This window comes from Octopus bimaculoides, chromosome 2 (assembly GCF_046866305.1).
Source record: "Octopus bimaculoides isolate indiv1 chromosome 2, ASM4686630v1, whole genome shotgun sequence".
Classification (NCBI taxonomy): Eukaryota; Metazoa; Mollusca; class Cephalopoda; order Octopoda; family Octopodidae; genus Octopus; species Octopus bimaculoides.
The window spans coordinates 4,172,643-4,196,857 of record NC_142929.1 but is presented as its reverse complement, the minus strand read 5'-3'; the positions used below and the strand labels follow the sequence as shown (position 1 = coordinate 4,196,857).

The 24,215-nt window shown below is 38.1% G+C and overlaps 1 protein-coding gene across 1 annotated transcript; it reads left to right on the top strand.

The window, feature by feature from the left end:
- Positions 1 to 415: 415 nt before the first annotated feature.
- Positions 416 to 17,338, top strand: LOC106884238 (dynein regulatory complex protein 9). Its single transcript, XM_014935502.3, has 3 exons — positions 416 to 634; positions 4,032 to 4,575; positions 16,532 to 17,338. Exons 1-3 carry the CDS (start codon positions 475 to 477, stop codon positions 17,016 to 17,018), a joined length of 1,191 nt encoding a protein of 396 aa, XP_014790988.1. The 5' UTR covers positions 416 to 474; the 3' UTR covers positions 17,019 to 17,338.
- Positions 17,339 to 24,215: the final 6,877 nt, after the last annotated feature.

Below are 24,215 nucleotides of genomic sequence, written 5' to 3'. Positions count from 1 at the left end.
AACGGATGTTGGTGTGTTTACGTCATCGTAACTTAGCGGTTCGGCAAAACAGACCGATAGAATAGTACTAGGATTACAAAAGAATAAGTCCTGGGGTCGATTTGTTCGACTAAAGGTGGTGCTCTCCAGCATGGCCGCAGTCAAATGACTGAAACAAAAGAATAAAAGAATATATATATATATAGCCACACACACAAATACCTCAAAAATTGGGCTGAAACATGAGATATTAGGGTTTAAAATATGTTATCCACAGAAGTCATTTTTGCCTTAATACTCGTATAAAACTCATCTCGTGTATGGTTAAAAAAAAACTTCAAACTTCAAGATTTTCAAATGAAAATCTCAATCGTTTTCACTGAAGAACTCTCGCAGTTGACGAACAAACGCACGTGATCTTGCACGTTCAACTAACGCCGGTTTTGCAAAATCACTTTCTTTCACATTAAACGTTACCGAATTCAAAAAGAAGTCATGAAATCAAGCGGTAAAGATTTAGATTCAGGAGATACTTTACTAGCTGAAAAGCAACTCAAATTTGGAGCACACATAACATTCCAACATATATGTACTGTCCTTGAAGATGCCCTAGATAAACTGGCTGTTTTGGGTATTATACCATATGCTCAGGAAGGTACAGAAAAAGTTCTTTCAATATTGTATTGATAATCAAGGTGGCAGAATGGTTAGCAAGCCGGTCAGAGTATTTAGCGGTATTTTGTCCCGCTCTACGTTCTGAGTTCAAATTCGACTGATGTCGCCTTGGTGAAGGTAAAGAATACGAACACCCGGTGGATACGGTTGGTTTTACGGCCAGTGTTTTTGTTACGCCGAAAACCGGTGATGTACGTATTCTTTACCTCCTCCGTCGCCTTTGTCTTTCAGGGTCGACAAAATAAATACGACTGGAGTCGACGCAATCGACTTAGCCCCTCCCCTCAAATCACTGACCTTCTGCCCAAATCTAAAAGCAATATTATATTGATATAATTGCCGTTTCTTTGGTTAACTTGTTTTCCATTTCTGTTTTTTGATTTTGTCATCTGTTGCAATCTAGTGTCAACAATCAATGACCGTGCATTTTGTGAACATAACGAAGCTACAATTAATAGTTATCTTTAATTAAAACTCACAATGTTTTCGCAATGATTGTAATACAGTTAAATAATGTCTCTAAAATTCGTTTGACAAACACCTTGTTTCTCTCTCAGCTACATTCAGGATCTTAAATTGCCGTGTACACAGCAAGCTATCGAAATACTCCTTATGCGTCCGGTATTGTAGCCGTTACTTGTAGCGGTTACTTGTACTTCTATGTTTCATTCACAGCTTAATTACGTTGACATTTTATAGTAAAGATTGTTTGCCAACGTAACATGGCAGTCCTGGTTTAGGACGAATGTTGCTGTAATTTAGCCCCAGGAGACATCGTCTCCAGCTGGCTATACGACACGATCTGTGTCCTTATATTTTCGAACAAGGAAATCTAGCACCCCTCCCCACTCAGCTCAAAACAATAGCTGTGTATCGCTGAGTGGGAGTTTTAAGCTGAGTGGGGTTGCTAGATTCCCTTGTTCGAAAACATAAGGACACAGATCGTATCGTATAGCCAGCTGGAGACGATGTCTCCTGGGGCTAAATTACAGCAACATTCGTCCTAAACCAGGACTGCCATGTCATGTTGGCAAACAATCTTTACTCCAAAGTACTGTGGCTGAATATCTCACGTTGTGAGATTCAAAAATAGTAATTGACATTTTACTCGTTCACTCGTCGAGGTGGCGGGGCAGGTATCTGGACATTTGGTCTTTGTTTCTTTTTGTGGGGGATTAGTTTGGTTTTGCCAAAACTAAAGATGTCATGAACAGCGATGTAATTCAAGGAACGGACGGAAATAAACTATTCACACTTAAGCTGGCAGACCAATACCATATTGAATTGACCAAGATTGCCTCTTCGGCTCTCAGTCTGTCTCTTTCTCCCATTTCTCATATCTCCTCTCTCTCTCTCTCTCTCTCTCTCTCTCTCTCTTCCTTTCTCTTTATCCCCATCTCTTTACTTTGCTGTACATTTTTATGTTCATTTCATCGATAATAGAAATTACAAGCATTTGCTTTTTGTCCCAATAATCTCCGTTGGTTGCTTCAATTATTTGCTTCTTTTGTAACATTTTCAGTTGATTTCAACTCACAACATTCTAAAGTTACTTTGATTTATACAAACGCTTGCATATAAAACATGCACAGCTGCAAATACGTAATCACTACAACCAAGTCCTCCTCACAGCACACGGATGGTTTGAGAACATAAAGCAAACCATTGTAGCTCGCCACAGCATTTTAAGGTTGACGTATGTCTTGTTAAGACTTGGTGGCTGTTGACCCACTTGAGCATTACTATCGACATTGCTACAGCCTTCGTCTTGTGCTCCGTATTGGTGTCACTAAACTCATCTCTCCCTCTTTCTTTCTCTCTTTCCTGCATTAAACATCAGGAAGTGGAACTTTTACAGAAAACAAAGAACAGAGAATTGTGGCGGGACACGATTGCTTATGTCCTACATTCTCGACATGGCACCTAAAGGAAAGAGGGAATCAAAAACAGGTGTCTTTAAGTGCCAACATTTTGCAGTGTCTTCCTCTAAGCCGCCAAAGAAACGGTGGAACTATTAACATTATATATTTGCTGCCCAAATCCCGCCAGTACTTCTTCACGCTAATTATCTCTCCCAAAACAATTCACATCTCAAATTGCTCTCACACCAAAACCCTGCCCGGAGGAACGAGATACAAAATATGTGTAAGAGCGGGGACGGGAAATTGTTTCCTGCAGGACGAGCATCTACTGTTGTGTCGCTGTCAAACAATATTTCACTTGTAAGGTTGTCATCTATATACGTCGGTTGGTTCCAGTCTTTAAAAACAAGTTTATGTAGGGTCGATTGCGCTACTAGAAATAACAGTTGAATTACCTTCAATTTTAACACCCTACAATCTTCAAGAAAAGAGCTATTGGACGGCTGGTCTCTTTCATCATAGATACGTTCGATCAGGGTTGATCTAAGGTGATACAAAAATGTTTACTTCGACCCAACGAGGGAATACCTCAACATGGTCATACAACCTGCAAGAAATAGCAGTCAAATTTCTTTCAACGCACACCCCGCTGTCTCAAATTAGCAAACACATTGTTTTTATTATACATATACATATATGTATGTGTGTGCGTGTATATACATACATACACACAGAAATACACACGCACACACACACACACACACACATATATATATATTATTTTGGTCGAGTCACTCCCTTGCTACTCTGAGTATCACCTGATGGGACCCTATGAGAAGGTGCCTTTCAGTTTTTACTGGTTCTGGTTATTGGATTGCGGCCATGCTGGGGTCCCGAGTTTCAGGTTTAAGTCGAACAAATCGACCCTATGATTTATATTTTAAGCCTGATACTTATACTGCCATTCTCTTTTGCCGCACTGCACTGTTTACAGAGACGTAAACAAACCAACACCGGTTGTTAAACACAAATGCCAAACACAAACACAGACACACACACACAAACGTGTGTGTGTCTCTGTGTGTGTATACGACGAGCAATTCTTTCAATTCTTTCAATTTCCGTCTACCAAATCCTCTCACAAGACTTTGATTGGCCCAAGTTTATAGAAGAAGACACTTGCCCAAGATGCCACGCAGTGGGACTGAACCTGAAACAATATAGCCGGGAAACAAGCGTCCTGCCATACACCCATGCCTGTTCCTTAGATAGACAGACAGACAGACAGATAGATAGATAGATAGATAGATAGGTAGGTAGGTAGGTAGGTAGGTAGGTAGGTAGGTAGGTAGGTAGATAGATAAGTAGATAAATACATAGATAGGTAGGTAGATAGATAGATAGATCTTTTATTTACGTAACCTTATATTTGATGCGACTCCCTGCGAAGGGAGTCGTTGTAGGTGAAACGTTTCATTAGTAACTAAATCTTGTTTAAATGACATTATATTTAAGGTTTGGCGGAAGCTCTCGTAAAGGAAGATATTGAGGCTGAACTAAAGAATCTTGAAAAGGAGACAGAGGAAGAGAAGAAACAAATATTTCGAATGCAAAACATTCTAAAAGAATGTGTGACATTACAAAGAGCTCGCAAAAGATTACATAACCGTATCAAAGATCGATCTTTTGACTATCACTTTCAGCTAATATCTGCTCGTCTTATCCAAGAACAATTGCTTTTCCCAAATTATTTAGTGAAAGTAGAAAAAGACCGAATTTTTTTGAATAAAATCATTGAAAATACAAGAGACGAAATTATAAGTAAATGCACATATAATCACTTGGTACAGGCCATTGATAACACCAATGCCGTTAATGCAGAACGTGAAAAATGTCTTGGAGAGTGCATCGAGACGGAGAAACGACTTCTCCAAGTTTCACGTCAATGTCTGAAAGTAAAACAACAACTGAAACTGGAAATTCAGGATTTAGACGATATTATTGAGTATATGAAGGTGAAACGCCAGAAAAGAAAGTATGACAACTCCTTGGCTTCAAGGTAAGTGAAAATTTAAATATTTTCATATGTTGCCTTAGGAGTGTCATTACGCTAACAATAATATACGCACGGTTCAAAATCACTTCTCTACTGTTAGTCAATTTAACCAATTGACTAACAATAAAGAAGTAGTATCGAACCAGTGCGTATGTTATTATTGTTGCCCAAGACACAAGATTTATTTCAATACACGAGCCCAAATCAAGAATATTGCAAATCAAATACAAAGGCCGAGTATTTTTTATATGCTAGTCTTGTGAAAAAGAATGGAATTTAGTCAAACGATGGGATCGTTATTCGTCAGTTATACTATTGTGACTACATAGCAATGTGGTTAACAAACGCTTTGCAACCGCTGGGTTCCAGGCTCGATTCTACTATACAATATCTTAAGTACAGACACACATACATACATATATATATATATATATACATATACACATGCATACATAGATACACACATACATACATACACACACACATACATATAGGCATACTTACAGATACATACACGTACATATGTACATGCACCACACATACATACACACATACATGCATACATACACACAACTACACATACATACATATACAATAACACATACATGCATACATACACAATAACACATACATACACGCACATACATATATACAGACATACATACACACATACATATGCACATACATGCGTACATATACATGCACACATACATACACACACACACATACCCATACGTATATATATACATAGGTGACCCCCACTACGCCTTCAGCAAAGTCAGATCCAATGGAAACACATTCTCCTTCCGTCCCACAATCCCGTGCTTTAGAACAATGCTGATGTTCTAAACCAGTGTTTCCCAAAGTAGTCAGCACTGGCCACATGGGGGCGGTGGAATGATTCGGGGGGAGGGGGGCATTGAAGAAAAGCGGGGCGATAATGGGGTGGCCAAAAGGGGGCGATGGATATAACCCCCACCGCCACCAAATAATAGCTTAATTAGGTTAAATATGTGAAATACAGTTGTGTTGAATTTGCTACAGAAAGTAGCCTATGTTTATGGTGGTGAGTTGGGGGAGGACTCGAGGTGCTAGGGATTTGGCCCGAGTGCCAAGAGAACAGCAGCCTGAAAAAAACTATGGGAACCAATGTTCTAAACAAGCAAAACCTTTGACCGTATTTGACGTGCAAATCTCCAGTCAAAGTTTCCCACCTTGGGGCTCCACCCATCTTTCAATTCTTGAATCGTTAGTTCCCCTTCAGATATCCCCAATGCCAAATGTGTTGACGGAGCTCTTTCTTCCCCATTCTCAATCAATTCTATTGTTTCCCCGGGCTTCTTACTCCTTTATACCAATTTTTTTCTTGGCACCACATTTAAGAACGCTCACTCTTATGCAGATGATAACAATCCTTCAGGTCTCTTTGACCTTCCTAAACAGAGGGTCATCCACACGTACTCTAAACCAGCGCTCCGCAACCGATATTCCGCGGCACACTGGTGTCATGAGATAATGCTAGGTGTGCCGCAGTGTAACCTGAATATATTTTTTCCTGTACTTCTAATTATATTTTTAGTTCAGGTCTGCCGCCGAATTTTGAAGTGAAAAAAGGTTGCGGCGCACTGCTCTAAACAATACACGCCAAACCTTAATCGATTCCGTAAACGGAATATATATATATATATATATATATATATATATATATATATATATATATATATATATACACCTATGCTAGAATGGAAGGTAGACGTTAAACGATGAGGATGAAACGTACACATATATCTATGATTATATATAAAAATATTTAAAATATATAAATATATATGCATGTATGTGTGTATGTGTATCTATGTCTGTGTATATATGTAAATATATATATATACATACATATATATATGTATATTTACGTATACATATATGTGCGTATATATATATACATATATATGTATATATGTACGTATATATATATATATATATATATATATATATATATATATATATATATATATGTACGTATGTATATGTATATATGTGTTTGTGTGTGTGTGTATATGTATATGTATGCATATATATATATATATATATATATATATATATATACGTATGTGTGTGTGAGCATCTTGTTCTCAAACCATAGTAAAATAACGGCGTGTCATTTGTTATCGTGGTTGTTTAGCCCAAGGCAGACCATAATTGAGTAACTATGTCATCTTTAGGACTACTTTATATAATGTACAATGTATTAACACAGTAACAATAGGATTCGAGAGTGATATGGCCCCTATTTCTAGCAGGTCAAGCGATGGTATAGATGATCATTCATTGCTAGTCTTGCTACTATAACTACTGCTTCAGATGATGATGATAATGATGTGTTTGTCTTTTCCTTTTCACTGCTTTCCTTCTCTTGTTCCTTTTCCACCTCCTCACGCCTTCTTCGCCTTTATAGATTCTTTTCTCAGTAAACAAGATGTTTATGTAAAAAAAAAAAACAAATAAGGAAAGAAAATTTCTTAGTATATGAAATATTGGTCCATTTTCGAATTTTCACAATCTCATAACAGGCTGTTGATATTGTATCGTCAATTTAAATCGATTCTAACTCGTTAACAGTCTAAAAATACACCATACGCTTTCGTTCTAATTTCGTTTGTCTTATTTTTCCCCCTCAAGCCTAATCAATAATAATTATAGGAATAGGTGTCTTTAACACCAGCTTTTCATCCATTATTCTTTTTCTATAACATAAAACTTATGCATACAATTGCTTTGTCATTAGCAGTAAATCACACCGGTTTATCGGATGAACTATTTAGAATTGTTGATATTTAGTTCTTTAGTCCCAAGTTAGCCCTGATTGATCAAAGATATTCCAGTCGTGACTATCCCGTCTATTTTAAGGTATTGTGCATGTAGAACTACAATACAAACTTGTAACCAGTTCAAATATGCTTGAGGCATACTCGAACACGTAAGAAAGCAATTGACGGTATTTTGTCATGGAGAAAATTTCTCGCTGTAGACAAATGGATGTAAATACACCAAATCAGTTCACAGCGTCTTCTATCCACACTGTGGGATGCATGCATTTCGGAGTCGTTATTTCTTCTTCAGCTACAGACACCGGAAAGACGCCACGAACTGAGTGTCTATATCTTTAAAATAGTAGGGTGCGAACTGAAGGTGAATTCGTTGCTGTTTGACACAGACAGAGCAGCCGTTAGAGGGTACAATTGTTTACAAACACGAACACACACACACACACACAAACATATATATATATATATACATATATATATATGTATATATATATATTCGACGGTCTTCTTTCAGTTTCCATCTATCAAATCCACTTACAAGGTTTAGGCCGGGCTTTGGTCGGCCCAAATATAAGACACTTACCCAAACTGCTATGCTATGCAGCTGGACTGAACCCGGAAACATGTGGTTGGGAAGCAAGCTTCTTACCACACAGCCACGTCTGTGCCTATAGAATGTAGCAATAATATATTGAATTTGAATTTAGTCAAACGCACCCTTCCCACCTACATAAATTGGCTTTATGACTTGCTGAAAGTAATCAATGTTTATAACATTCTCATTAATTTACAAAATATCATTTAAAAACCAATGTAAAATACTTATATAAAAATATTTGTCTTAACGTATGTGTACATATATGTACACGGAATTACGTAGCGATGGGATAATTCATATCAGATACTTCCCAACCATAAAAATATTAATATCTTAAAGATATTCTTTCTGAATCTTCGCCAACCTTTTTTTTTTTCAATATTCTCTCTCTCTCTCTCTCTCTCTCTCTCTCTCTCTCTCTCTCTCTCTCTCTCTCTCTCTCTCTCTCTCTCTCTCTCTCTCTCTCTCTCTCTCTCTCTCTCTCCCTCTCTCTCTAATCATTTATTTTCCCATTCCTTTTAGAATGTCTACGAAAGTGTTAAGTATGAACTCATAATGCATAAAACATAGAACAACAGGAGACTGGAAATGATATATTACCATCGTATCTTACCCGGTAACTGCGCTGGAACAGATTTATATTAGAAAATTAGAAAATGATGCTATATATACGAGATAATTGCATAGCTGGGACATAGAAAAAATGTTTATCGAAATATATTTATCGGAGATTTTTGTCTTTTAATTAGAATGGCTTTCTTAGTATAAAACAAACGTACTTCAAGCTTATTCAAAACCACTCTCAGTGTGTTCCAAGCTAGCACCGTACATTCAAACTCAGTGGTTAAAGAGAATACGTCTTTTTTATTCTACTTATTTTATCCTCACCACCACCACTGTTCACCATGTCTTACGGTGTACTGGAAACTACGAGAAGTTTCCATTGCATTAACTAGTAAAAGGCTTCTTTTCGTCTCTTTATTCTATAGCTGTGGCTGTGTGGTAACATGCTTACTTCCCAACCACATGGTCCTGGGTTCAGTCCCACTGGGTAGCACCTTCGGAAGGTGTCTTTTTCTATAACCTTGGACTGGCTAAAGCCTTGTGGCTGGAAATTTACTGTTCTATATTTAAGAGATGGGGAATTATGTACATTATTTACATTACTTACATTATTCACATTTGACAGATATTTGTCTTCATCTTGTTTGTTGTTAACCACTACGCCATATTCCCACGGGCATATAGCGTAGTGGCTAAGAGCGCGGGCTACTAACCCCAAGATTCCGAGTTCGATTCCTGGCAGTGACCTGAATAGTAATAATAATAATAATAATGAAAAATACCTTAGGAATGAGAACCCAGGTTCGAAATTTCCCCAAGACACCTGATGAAGGCTGGAGGGTATATCAACCGAAACGTTGTGTTAACAACAAACAAGATGAGGACAAATATCCGTCAACTGTAAATAATGTAAATGATGGAAATTTACTATTTACCGGAAACTAAAGCACAAATTGTAAATCGTGTTGTTTAGACCAGCTATTTCGAGAATCGATCTTGCATCGCTTGCTCCGTTGACTTAGAGATCATTTCTTTTATTCTGCAGTGCTAACAAATTATGAGTAAGTAATAATCGTGGAGGCGCAATGGCCCAGTGATTAGGGCAGCGGACTCGCGGTCGTAGGATCGCGGTTTCGATTCCCAGACCGGGCGTTGTGAGTGTCTTTTGAGCAAAAACACCCAAAATTCCACGAGGCTCCGGCAGGGGTTGGTGGCGAACCCTGCTGTACTCTTTCGCTGCAACTTTCTCTCACTCTTTTTCCTCCCGTTTCTGTTGTACCTCTATTTCAAAGAGCCAGCCTTGTCACACTCTGTGTCACGCTGAATCTCCCCAAGAACTACGTTAAGGGTACACGTGTCTGTGGAGTGCTCAGCCACTTGCACATTAATTTCACGAGCAGGCTGTTCTGTTGATCGGATCAACTGGAACCCTCGTCGTTGTAACCGACGGAGTAACGTAGTAATAATTGAAACGACCAAATCTTCCCCACTGTTAACCAACCGATAGGTACCTTCGTTCGGTAAAATAAGTTTCGATTTGAAGGTACCACAACGGCTGATTAGATTTGATGTTGACCTCTCGCTTGAAAAGATTACAGTTAGCAGCTTATCACCAGCGTCGAGACTTCTACAGTAGAGTAAAATTTCTCAGCTACATATAGATCTGATGGCGGGAAAATACCTCGGGGATGTAGAGCAAATTAAATTTAAAACTGGCAAGTAGTTTGATAGTCTATCGGAGAACAGCGAGGCCAGATTCTACCAAACAAGAATATAGGAATAAACCATCATCATCATCATCATCATCATTTATTATGGCGGTTGTTCAGTCCTTTATTTTCTGCCTTTAGGATTCTTGATATTTCTTTGACGAGACAAAACTTGCGAGTCTGCGCACAGTTCCCAACGGTGCACTGTCATGGATGGTAATGGAATATTGTTATGGTAATGTCTCTACTGAAAGCATTAGCAATGCTGTCGAAATGACATGCCTAAAAGCGGTAGCTAAAATATAGTCATATTCAAATCAGTGACACAGACAGAACCTCCCTTTACATTGATCAGCCGTGTTTTCATGGCATGTTATAGTCTTTGTAAGCTTAACCAAAACGTGTTACGGGGTAAAATAAAACTAGAGAGAGAGAGAGTGAGAGAGAGAAATAGATAGATAGATAGAGAGAGAGATATATATATATATATATATGAGAGAGAGAGAGAGAGAGAGAGAGAGATCTTGTAATATTAACCGATTTTCATTCCCGAATAAAAAATTAAAGTATTTGTGAAAATTATACAAGCTGTCTGCAAAGTATAAAAGTATTTAAAATGCACGTTATTTTGAACCAAACAGCGAACATCTGCGTGGTCGCTGTCATGCAAGAAATAGCAACCAAATCTTCCTCAATGTTCAAAAGTACATGTTCACAAATATAGTTCTAGATAGTCCTTAAAAAGATGAGCTGTCGATGCTATATGTTTGGTGATATATGTACTCAGAGCTGATCTAAGACTTAAGCAACGAGAACAACAACAAGTGCAATCCACACAATTTCACCATCATAGTAAACCAGCAGTCTTCCTATGAATACGCGGAACTTTTATTGAGATAAAACCCATCTTCTAAGATAGGTACAAGACAGGTACCTATCTTCTAAGATAGGTACGCTCCTAAGATAGGTACAAGTCCGCCGATTTGGAGCGCGAGGTTCATTGATTAAATCAATCTCAGAACTCGACTGACACTTTATTTTATCAACATCGAAAGCACAAAAAGTAAAGCTGACCTCTGCAGTATTTGAACTCAGAACGTGAAGAACAGTTAGTATATATCGCAGGCTCTAATGGTTCTGCTTATCTACCGCTCTGAGGTATTTAATTAATACAGCTGAAAAAACACGATAGGGCTTGGTACAACAGTAATTATTAGATCGTAGCAGACGACAATCGTCTGTCATGGGGACTCCCATATCACGTGATGCGGGAGTTCAGGCGTCCATAACAGAAAATTCTCGTCTGCTACGATTTGTGTGTGTGCTTTTATGCACCAGGCGCCTGTAAATGTGAAGATCTATCAAGGCTAATAACGCAGTATTCGGTGTTCTAATAAAACAATAGTAAGTTTAGTGTCATAATATTCTGGCTTCAAGTCAGTTAGAGTTTACTTTGAGTCTTGTGTCCCCTGGGTTAATGAATAAATTCATCATTTTCTATTTCCATGGAGGCATATGGCTTAGTGGTTAGAGCACAGGACTTGCTGTCGAGGGATCGTGGATTCGAATCTCAGACTGGGCGATGTATGTGTTTATGAGCGAAACACTTAAGCTCCACGCGGCTCCGGCAGAAGGTAATAGCGAACTTCTGCTGACTCTTTCGTCACAACTTTCTCTCACTCTTTCCTCCTGCATTTAGCAGCTCACCTGCGACGGACCGGCGTCCCGTCCAGGTGGGGAAACTATACGCCAGTGAAACCGGGAAACCGGTCCTTAAGAGCCCGGCATGGCTCGAGAAGGAACAAACAACATTTTCTATTTCGAGTAAGGCTGTGAACACTTAGCTGCCACTTGCTTGGCTCAAAATATTGTGCGTGTTAGATGCTGTCATATCTTCGCAAATTTATGCCTGTAAACTACCAGCAAAATATGAAGAATCAACATTAGAAATCTTTTCTGGAAACGTGCAAATTAAAAGACGAATCTGCTATTCAACCTTTTTACATCTATCTATCTATCTATCTATCTATATATATATATATATATATATATATATACGAAGGGCTTCGGTCGGCCTGAGGCTGTAGTAGAAGATACTTGCCCAAGGTGCCACGCATGTGGTTGGGAAGCAAACTTCTTACCACACAGCCTCGCCAGTACCTATCAGGGACTAAATTTTAGAAGTGTATCATTTTATAAAACGTTGGCCTGATAAGGTTGCTGAAATAAAGAAGATTTTGTGTTGTTGTTGATGTTGTTTTAGTCGTTACTTATCCCAAGTGAGCCCTAATGGAAGAGGTCTGGGATCGAAAACGCTTTAACTATGATTGTACCATCTATTTTTTTTAATATCTTCGGCTTGCATTGCATTCATCTAATGCAGTGTTTCTCAACCAGGGATCATATGACCCTAGGGGATCCTTATAAGATTTTGCTGTTGAAATCTCTCTGCAATAAATTGGTTTACGCCTCTACAACATACAAAGTATTTTAATAATCTTTATTTTAATACAATTCCTAATAATAGTATTTAATGATAAAAATTCAATAGGATTTTTAAACATCGAATGACTATGAAGGTCTATCTGAATAAAATAAAGATCAAAACGGTCAATTGGACAAAAATGGTGGCGAAACATTGATCAAATATCTTTTTCTTGTTAGTTTAACAGCGTGATTTGAGGAAGAGTTGGCTTCTATCTCTAGTAATTCAAAGGACAGTATAAAGGTTCCTTCAACCGCTCGAGAGAGTTAAGTGTCTTGTCACAGGAAGCATGGCAATTTTGATGATGCAACAATGGCAGGACAGGGGTATAAACCAGTAATATACAATCTACTTGAACAGTTATGATTCTATTTTAATGTCGTCTGATGAGAGATACAGAGTTACATTATTAACTCATATTATATATTTTTGAAAATACGCGAAAAAAGAAATCAATGTTATTGTTATTGTAAAAATAAAGTTTACAAAGCAGCTTGATAAATGGATTGTCAGCAACATTTTAATGAAGTGAAGATTACCTGAGGACAATAGAGGCGCCATTATTTTATGCAGCTTCAAATAAATTTGTTTTTTAAACTGTGTGCGAAAATGTGAAAACCTAATCAACTTAAGTCTCTGTCTTCGCTGTCACTCGACATTATCATATTAACTTAAGCTGATGTCTGGACAAGTTTCATTTGGTCTGGTTGCTTGGTTTTCTGGGGGGATTTTTTGGTTTTGTTTTGTTTTTGCAGAGTGGAGTAGGTGTAGATGATGTGTTGGTAGACTCTTTAGAGCATCGGACAGGCTATTTTACAGTGTTTGTTTCAACTCAGTGTATTCTAAGTTCAAATCCACTTGTGATCGACTTTTTCTATCATCATTCTAGGGTCAATAAATAAAAGTATCAATCATGTACAAGGGTCGAAAGACTCTCTCTCTCTCTCTCTCTTTCACTGCCTCCCCTCCCTCTTTCTCTTTTCTCTTTTTCTTTTTCACTGTCTTCCTCCCTCTCCCTCTTTCTCTCTTTCTCTCTCTCCTCTCCATCTCATTTTCACTTCCTCCCCTCCCACTTCTTCTTTCTCCCTCCCTCTCTCTTCTCTCTCTCTCTCTCTCTCTCTTCTCTCTCTCTCTCTCTCTCTCTCTCTATCTCTCTCTTTCACTACCTCTCCCTCTCTCTCTCTTTCTCTCCCTCCCCATCTCTCCCTCCTCCTCTCTCCATTTCTCTCTCTCCCTCTCTCTCTCATTCTCCTTCTTCCTAGGTTAAGGGTACACGTGTCTGTGGAGTACTCACCCACATGCATGTTCATCTCACGAGTGGGCTGTTCTGTTGATCGGATCAACTGGAACCCTCGTCATAACTAGCGAAGTGCCAGCGCAGACAATGACCAAAATCCCTATTAAATAATATGTTCCACACACACACACACACACACACACACACACACACACACACACACGCACACACACGCACACACACACGCACGCACGCGCGCGCGCGCACACACACACACACTTACTATTTGATGTTATTTGGTGTTTATTATAAATCATTTCGATATTTCTCAATTTAACCAAATAATAATCTGGAATTGTTGTATGTGAGGTAAGAAAACAAATCCAAGAAGAAATCTAAGAGAGTGCGACGAAACAACAGCTCGTTATCCCTCCCCACCCCCACCCCACCCCACCCAAAGAAAAAGAGCTCCTGGAATGCTTCCATCAATAGAAACGGTGCTAGATAAAGGGTGTAGCTTCGAAAGAGATCAAATGCCGGATTGGTATGTGTTGTAGTTTTCTTATGATAGCACCACCCCGGGTAACTTTTGATCAGACCTAGTACTTTGTAGCCTAAACAAGGACAATGGAGCTGAAAGCAAAACAAACATTTAAAAAGAAACGGATCTCTTTCTCATATGACTTTGAGTGACAGCTTAATTAATGAGTGAGCTTGTTAACTCAGCGTATGTTTTTTCTGGGGGTTTTTTATGGTTCTTTAATAAGGATTTTTTGCTTTAACCCATGGCTATAAATCAGTAGTCAGTGGCTGCACACGGAACTGAATCACTCGCTTTGCATAAGATATATATTTTATCGAATGAAGCTTCATGGATAATCTATGTTGATCTCTTATCATTATTCCTGTTGTCACTCTTGTTGTTCAGCTTTGGATCAAGCCTGATCGAGTAGACCTGTGAGCAAAGACATTCCTATCTTAATCCCCTAATCTTTTTTTAAATTCTCTGCACATCATTTCGTGTGGTTTTTCTCTTTTTTAAATGGGTTTAAATCAAAAGAAATTTGGCTGCTATTTCGAATAGGTCACTGGCTAAGTTGCGTCGGATCGATTGCATCGTTGGCTTCTAATTAGCATTTTTTTTTAAATATAAAATGTACAAAGAATTTCTTTTATTTTTTCTGTCGGTTAGACCCAAAGTCAATTTTTGGTTCGTAAAGAGTTGGTGGAATAAAATACTGTCTTTTTCCTTGTAGTCTTCGAAGAAACAAAATGCAAATTTCTCGCCGGAGGTTATAAGAACAAGAAATATGATGCACAGAAAATCATCTCGAATGGAAAGTTACCCAAACACGGCCTCGCATATAATGAATAGTGTCGCTGCATCTCATTTTGTACATCATTTGTATCACAACTCATGATACAGCGAACTTTCTTCTGGCAAATATCTTCCATTTTTAATTCGCTGGTGTCATGTGACTACAGCCTTAAAGCATTCACGCGGACAAATCAAACCCAGTGGCCTTTTTAAAAGTCCGCTAATTTTTCTATCGGTTTCTTTTGTCCAGCCGCTAAGTTACGAGAACGTAAACGAACTACTAACACAGGCTGTCAAGCGCTCGAGGAATACACACACACACATATGCACATACTCCCCATATATATATTCTTTTATTCGTTTGCTTGTTTCAGTCATTTGACTGCGGTCATGCTGGAGCAACGCCTTTAGTCGAACAAATCGACCCCAGGACTTATTCCTTGTAAGCCTAATACTTATTCTATCGGTATCTTTTTGCCGAACCGCTATGTGACGCGGACGTAAAGACACCAACATCGGTTGTCAATCGATGGTGGAGGGACAAACACAGACACAAATAACAAATACATACATACATACATATATTTATTTATTTATTTATTTATATGACGGGCTTCTTTCAGTTCCCGTCTACCAAATCCACTTTGGTCCGACCGAAGCTATAGTAGAAGACAGTTGCCCAAGGTGCCACGCAGTAGGACTGAACCCAGAACCATGTGGTTGGGAAGCAAGCTTCTTAACACACAGCCACTCCTACGCCTGCCTATATATATATATATATATATATATATATATATATATATATATATATATATATATATATATATATATATATATATATATATATATATATATATATATATATATATATATATATATGTGTGTGTGTGTGTGTGTGTGTGTGTGTGTGTGTGTGTATACCACGATGACGAGCTTCCGCACAGTTTCTGTCTATCAAATTCACTGACAAGGCATTGGGTGGTGCAGAATTATAGAGAAATAGACTTTCACAAACTACCGCACAGTGAGAGGGAACGCAAAGCCAGGTGGTTGCAATACAAACTTCTTTACCACACAGCCATGCCTACGCCCGCATGTCTAATAAGTGAAAACATAAACGTTTTAATAGTCATCAAAACGTTATTTTTTACCTTTTATTTTAATTATCAATTATACAGTTCTCGGTATAAAATATTATCTTTGAACAATTATTACATTTTCAGGTATACAACGAAACACACCGCCCTTCAAGTAGAACAAAAAATGAACGTCATAAAAAACTCCTTTTCCGATTTGCAAGCAGAACTTGAGCAAGTGAGAGAAAAAATGAGACTAGAAAATAGTGCCACGAAAACTATTACAGGATTCTTGAAAAAATCGCAGAGTAAACATGAAGAAATGCTGGAATATTGGATGGATCGATATGAACAAGATGTTGAAGTAATTACGAAAAAGCTAGAACAACTAAAGCACTCTCGGAGTCAAACTTGGGAACAAGCATTGAATATGTTGCGAAATTATAACCAATATGAAACTATCGTGAACGATTACAAGCGGCAAGAGGAGGAAGAAAATGTGACTAAAGACTATGAATTTAGTATTCTTCGATCTGCCATCCAAATTCAGTCATGGTGGCGATTAATAATGGTTCTGAAGCGACTTGGCCCTTTCAGGAAGAGAAGAGACAAGAAAAAGAAAAGTTCAAAGTAAATTGTAGCTTGGAACATTTTTTCAACACAATGTTTGTGTATTTAATACATTAAAGGATTTTACTTTACTTATTATCACAAACAGTAAATTAATTATCTTGAAATTAATTACATAAAAGAAGAAGAAAGTTGGGTTGACACCTCTTGCAAACCAGAACGTATTTAATGTGCAGACCTCTCAGACTATCAAACACTTCTTTTCGCTTTTTATCAAAAGTACCTTTTGATTGATGAACTCTACGGACATATTCACGTGTGTTGTTTATAAATGTATATAGTTTTTACTTTAGTTCCAAATAAAGGTTTTCAAGTTCTACATGACCATATATGCAAGGACGAAATTTGCTTTGAGGGTTTCAAACCCAGGTCCCAAATTTTTTACAAACTAGGTCGATTTTTTTTCCATCTTAATATCAAAACAACACAGGTATTATTATTATTATTATTATTATTATTCAGTAGCTTTCACTGCACTACCGAGCGCAGCTGTGTGCTTTGGGTATGTGCTGCGGTTGTGATTACTGTATTGAAAGTGTTTACGTAGGATGTGTGCGGTGCCTAGTGGTGCTATTTTCTGTATGTTATATATATTTGTTAGTCCTGGTGTTTTTGTTATGTATTTGTCTGAATATTTTCTATTATACCTAAGGAGCCCACTATAATAGGAATTGTTTCTGTTTTTAGACTCCACATTCGAGTTACCAGGTCTTTGTATTTTGAAAATTTCTCCATTTCTTTTAGAGGAACATTGTCATCTGTTGGTATTGTTACATCAATTAGAAAGCATTTTTTTTTCTTAATGATCTCTGACAATTACATCTGGCCTATTGGCCTTAATTTCTATTATTATTATTATTATTATTATTATTATTATTATTATTTGTACATCAATCAAATCAGATAAATCCAATAATGGGTAAGTAATGTTTCAAACCAAACCAAAAATGTTTTTATGTTCGTTTGCTTTATGATGAAGTTTTTTTAGGAGGATGTTCAAAACGTTTTTATTGCTCCACCAAAATTTTAGTGGATGCGCTTGATATCATTAATAACCAGAGAATATACTTTTCTACTCTAGGCACAAGGCCCGAAATTTGGGGGGAGGGGCCAGTCGATTAGATTGACCTCAATACGCAACTGGTACTTAATTTATCGACCCCGAAAGGATGAAAAATAAAGTCGACCTCTGCGGAATTTGAACTCAGAACGTAAAGGCAGAATAAGCAGAGGGATATTTCATTTGCTAACGCATGTACACTATTTTTGTTAGCATCTTCAAAACTAACCCATTAGTGTATAAACTTGTTCACTTCAAATGTTCTATAACCTAGAAGTAATGCTTAATTTACTTCGTTTTTTTTTATTCGGTTTGAAACAAATCTTGTCGTGCCTTGAGAGGGTCATTATGCCAATAATAATAAACATACGCACTGGTTCAATATCACTTCTTTATAATTTAGACAACTGGTTAAATATCTAACCCAGTAATTAACTAACCGATCGTTTGTTTTATATGCTGGTTTAACAATCAACCGGTTTTTTAACCAACACATTAAGCAAATGGTCGATTAGATAGTTGGTTAGATATTTAACTGATTGACTAACAATAAAGAAGTGTTGTTGAACCAGTGCATGCATTTATTATTATTGGCCTAATGTCCTTCCCAAGACAAAACTAGAAGTTGAGGTTGTTTGTTTATCTACTTTATCTGACGGAAATGTGCAATCAATTGGGACCCAGACATCTCTTATGTCTGAGAAAAATGGAGAACAAAGAAACGCTGTAGGAAGAAGTGAACGATGTAAGTTCTGAATGAGTTCAGTCTGATACTGATTTTGTTTCAACCATCTCCGCTAGTCCAGTCTTTTCCTATCTCTTATAGTGGTTTGTCTGGTAGAGGGAGCTGTGCCCATGCTCTTGGCAGACCATCCGACAACAATAAGGTCAATTTGGTTAAAGCTCGTCTTGAACGGTCGCAGGTCAACGAGTGCAGGACAGTCATGGGCTGTGATTAAAGAGTCGGTATAGGTGCAGGCGTGGCTGTGTGGTATGAGGTTTGCTTCTTAACTACTTCGTGACACCTTGGGCACGTGTCTTTTACTATAGCCGCGGGCCGGGCGGGGCCGGGTCGACTAAAGCTTTGTGAATGGATTTGGTAGACGGAAACTGAAAGAAGCCCCTTATGTGTGTGCGTGTGTGTAACCACAGCTTCACAACCGGTGTTTACGTTCCCGTAACTTAGCGGTTCAGCAAAATAGTATGATAGTATAAGTACTAGGCTTCCCAAAAAATAAGTTGATTATATAGAAGAGTGGGTGGGAAACAATAGCGATCCTTGGAGTCCACCAGAGTTGTTAGAATGTGGGTCGGTGAGAGCTTCACAGCGCATGTCACGATGGTGCTATCTGATAGCAAACCATTCATTCAAGAGGGATTGGTTCCATTGGCAAGTTTCTTTGCTTCAAGATTTATGTTTCAAACAAGCCAAACAGGTTTTTGATTTTAAGTATTAACTATATTGTTTTCAAGAAATTTCTCAAGGACGAGATCCCACCGATGTGACAGTATGAGCCTTTTGACTGAATCTATATAGATTTTTCTCTTCTTCCTCTCCCTCTTCTTTCTTTCCTTCTACTTCCTCTTCCTTCTCTTCCTCCTCGTCTTCTTAATGGTCAGTATTACGACAGCTGCACCAGAGAGAGAGATTCAAGATAACACAGAAAATCATTATTAATGGTTGTCTCCGTTACTTTTGAGATATTGAGACTACCGTGGGATGATAGCTAGTAGGAACAGAAAGGGTTTCCCCACCTCTTCTGAATAGGACACACTGTAAGGATTTTCCATATATCAGAATATATTCCTGTATGAAGTGAAGGAGAGAAATTTGGAGGCTATGAAAAAGATATTAGATATTTGTGGGATACATTGTTTGAGGGCAAATGCAATAAACAGGGGACAGGACCGATGGCCTTGGTCTGAACCGACTAGAAATGTGTTTGCACATGACGTAGGAATAAACCAGTTGCAGTCAAAAAAAGGGTACTTTTTTAATGTTTTCACTTATTGTGTGCTGTGCGTAGTTGAGTAGAAAGTGAGCTGTAAATGTGGACACTTTCTCTGCGGCATAACTGTTGCTGGTGCCATCATTGTTGAGAAGTGAAGGGTAGGAAGATTCGATAAAGTTGGTGAAGATCCTTTAGCAAGGAATAGAAGGGGTAAGCTGCAGTTTAGAAGGTAAGTGAGCTTAGAGATCCAATGATACCAAGGGAGCAGTCTTCACGTTTCAAACTATTTTTACGATTTCAGTGTATCTTTTCATTTTTCATTGTAACCTCGCCGCTCCATTGTATCCCTTCTTTTTCCGTGTATCATCTATTCCACCAATTTCGTATGTCTGAACCAAGAGAACCAGAGATATCGCTGAAGAGGAGGAGAAAGAATGTCACAAGTGCGTTATCAAAATAAAAAATACATAATATAATTTATTGCTTTTTGGGCAAATATTATCTTCTTTTCAATAAAAATCTCAAGATTTCCTGTTTTCAAATGAAATGGTTAAAATGAACTCCTTCTGCAACTAAACAGGCATGCATTATTTTTGGTACCGATCGATAATTTTAAGAGCATAAATTAGTTGTCATGTTGACAAATTTATCAATGATTGCAGCTTGTAATTCCGAGATCTTGATGAGATTGCGTGGGCAGACTTTGCTCTCAAGATATTGCCACTCTTAGAAATTTGGAGCCAGAAGATCGTTGAAGGCATCAGAAATTACTTCATAGCATCAAGTCTTGTTTAACCCACGTTCTTACGATGCTGACAAAATGAGGTGGTACGCCCATCCTTCTAACTATTGTATGAACAACTGTCAGTCAATGTTAGGAAAAACACGTTAGATATCAACATTACATGAGAAGTGAAAAGTTCAATTACACTGTAACTGTGAATCGAAGCTCAAACCCCTAACACAGGGCTGGTCACAACATTAGTTCCAGTTTCAGGAAGATCACTCCCTTCGATTTCGGAGTATGAACGTTTGAAGGAAAGGATTTTTTTAAAAGAAAGGATTAAAAATGAAAGCTGCATCTATTTGCGATGGATGAGTGAATGTAATTTGAGTCCAGGAATGGATTTTGCTATGAAATCATAATGGGGACACTGAGAATTTTGATTTTGCCTGACATTGGACAAATGCGTCTGCTAATTTCAGGATATAATATTTTTATTGCTGTTTTTTCAACACAAATTGTTTTGATGCATCATGACACATTTTACGCCATTCAGATCGATGTAGGCAATAACTTTCCCAAGAGGTTGAATTAAGCTGTAAGGATTTTAGGGATTGTTTCAACTTATCCTTTTCAGCAACATAATGCGTATTTGTATCAATTGATGACACCATCTACATGAAATGTTATGTCAGCTGCCCAAAAGATATGTGATCAATAAGATAAGGATATGCATGAAAGAAAACTAAAAGATTTTTCTTGCAAACTCAAACACGTATTCACTTAATGTTTGTATGGATCAAGGATTTCAATGACCTAAATTAAAATCCTTCTACATAAGAGATGCAATCAGATTTGGTCGACCTTCAGTTCATACAAGTATTGCATGAGAAATATGTTGTTCTCTTTTATCTTCTACTTGTTTCGGTCATTAGACTGTGACAGTGCTGGGGCACAGCCTTGAAGAATTACTTATGTTTTTAAGCCTGGTACTTATTCTATCAGTTTCTTTTGCCGAACCGCTTACAGGGTCGTAAACACACCCACACCGTTGTCAGGTGGTGGTGGGGAAAAACGTAGATACAAAGACACGCACATACACACAGATATATATACGTATGTGTATATATATATATATATATATATATATATATATATATATATATATATATATATATATATATATATATATATATGTATGTATGTATAAACATAAAGGATAAAATTAAAATTATAAATTTTAATATGTCTGTATGTGTGTGTGTATACGACAGGCTTCTTCCAGTTTCCGTCTACCAAATACACCCACAAGGCTTTGGTTGGCCGAGGTTAGAGTAGAAAACACTTGCCCAAAGTACCACGGAATGGGACTGAACCCGAAACCATGTGGTTGGAAAACAAACAACCACGCCACGTCTGTGGTTCGTAATTTTGACTGGTTATCTGAACAATGCCTTCTGTCTGACTCGAACGACACTGAATGATCAAAGCGAGGAACATCAGTTTGTGAATGTGAACTCTGTCCCTTGCTAAACAGCATTGCACTCGTACTTCTGGTTGGTGAATCGTGAATTGAAATTACACAGTCTGCACAGGCGTGATGACGTATATTTCTGAAGTTAAAATGTTTCCATATAAACTTCATTGACTAATATGACGTACGACTTGTTGTCGTCACTGTTGTATCTGAACTGTTATAAGAGATGTTCTCCTATTACTCTCTCCAACTGTGTATCTTCAACAAACATTCCACGATATCTCTATTCAAGGATTCCTACGACCTGTACACTACGACTGCGCATATGACACTCTTCTCAGATTGTTCTGCGCATGCTCATTTATACTAATTAGTATAGTTCACTTAGCCAATCACGTGGGTGTACAGATTCCCCATACAACATTGACAGAATATTATTTTAAAGTAAATTTTATTCGCATTTGTAATTCAAAGTTTTGCATGGATATCGTATGACCTATGACCAAGACCTTGTCTACACACAAATACATATAGATTCTTTTTTGTACAAATTTCTGAAGTTTGCGATTGCATTTGTCAGTTATTGTTCCTTGTCACTTAATATTCACTAAAACTTAGCTTAAGAATATTAATTTGTCCTATCTTAACTAATATAACGAGTTGGAACTCACCGGTAACGTAATATTGGTTTCACATTTTGGCACCAGAAATTTTGGTGAAGAGAGTAAATCGATTACATCGACCCCAGTGCCCCATCTGGTTCTTATTTTATCGACCCTGGAAGGATGAAAGTTAAAATCGACTTCAGCGGAATTTGAACTCAGAACATGAAGACGGACGAAATGCTGTTAAGCATTTTGCCCAGCACGCTAACTATCTCGCCAGTTCGCCACCTCGACCAGTAACGTAATATTAAATTAATTTTTAAGGCGTTGAACCGGCAGAATCGTTACGACGCCGGACAAAATGTTTTGTAGAACTTCGTCCGTCTTTACGATCTAAGCTCAAATTCCACCCAGATCAGCTTTGCTTTTCGTCGTTTTGGAATCGATAAAATAAGTACCAGTTGAAGACTGGGGTCGATGTAATTGACTTGCCCCCGAAATTACTGGTCGTGTGCCAAAATTCGAAATCAGTATTAAGTTACATCTTAAAAGGTTCGTAGATACGTATGTAAATATTTATGAATGTGTGCGCTTATTAAATACACCACTCTTGCGCCTCTATTTACGGAATTCAAGAACAACTCGCAGACACTGATATGATGTGTCATTTCTCCGATCCTCTTTGTGATGGCAATATTGTTCGTATTGAGAGATGAAACAAATTACTTACAAAGAATGAAGATCAGATGAGACGGGTTACTGTTCACTTTTGTGGACGACATCCCTACCGTACTGCTGAGACCCCCTTCGGTCATGACTGACCACGGGATCGCACCTAGAAAGTTACCCTCCCAGGCACAAGTCCGGGCAAGGTTGTTTATGGAAAACCAGCTGTCGTCCATGCATACCGGCCTCCCCTCTCCACGCCACCAGTGTCATCCAAGGGAAAAGCAAAGGGGCCGATACAGCTTGGCACCTGTGACGTCGCAACTCATTTCTACAGCTGAATAGAACTGGAGCAACGTGAAATAAAGTGTCTTGCTCAAGAACACAAAACGCAGCCCGGTCAGGGATTCGAAATCACAACCTCACGATCGTAAGCTTGACGCTCTAACTACTGAGCCATGCGCTTTCACTCCGTACCGTACTAGAAACAACAAAATGACCATCTCTCACCCAACCAATGTTGATTGAACACGAGACCTAAAATGTGTCACAAACTGTCCATAATACGGAATCAAGTTATGGAATTCCCCGCTGAAATTAGAGGGGAATTGATGCCAAAGACCAACGAGCAGAGAATTGGCGCCAAAGACCAAGGGCCTAGAAGATGAAGAACTTACAGAATCGTACAAAGCAACAAATGATGATAGTGTTTGGTGA

Coding starts and splice junctions, on each gene's coding strand:
- LOC106884238 (XM_014935502.3), top strand. CDS start 475: ATGAAATCAAGCGGTAAAGATTTAGATTCAGGAGATACTTTACTAGCT. Junction 635..4,031: donor TATACCATATGCTCAGGAAG/GTACAGAAAAAG, acceptor ATTATATTTAAG/GTTTGGCGGAAGCTCTCGTA. Junction 4,576..16,531: donor GACAACTCCTTGGCTTCAAG/GTAAGTGAAAAT, acceptor TTACATTTTCAG/GTATACAACGAAACACACCG.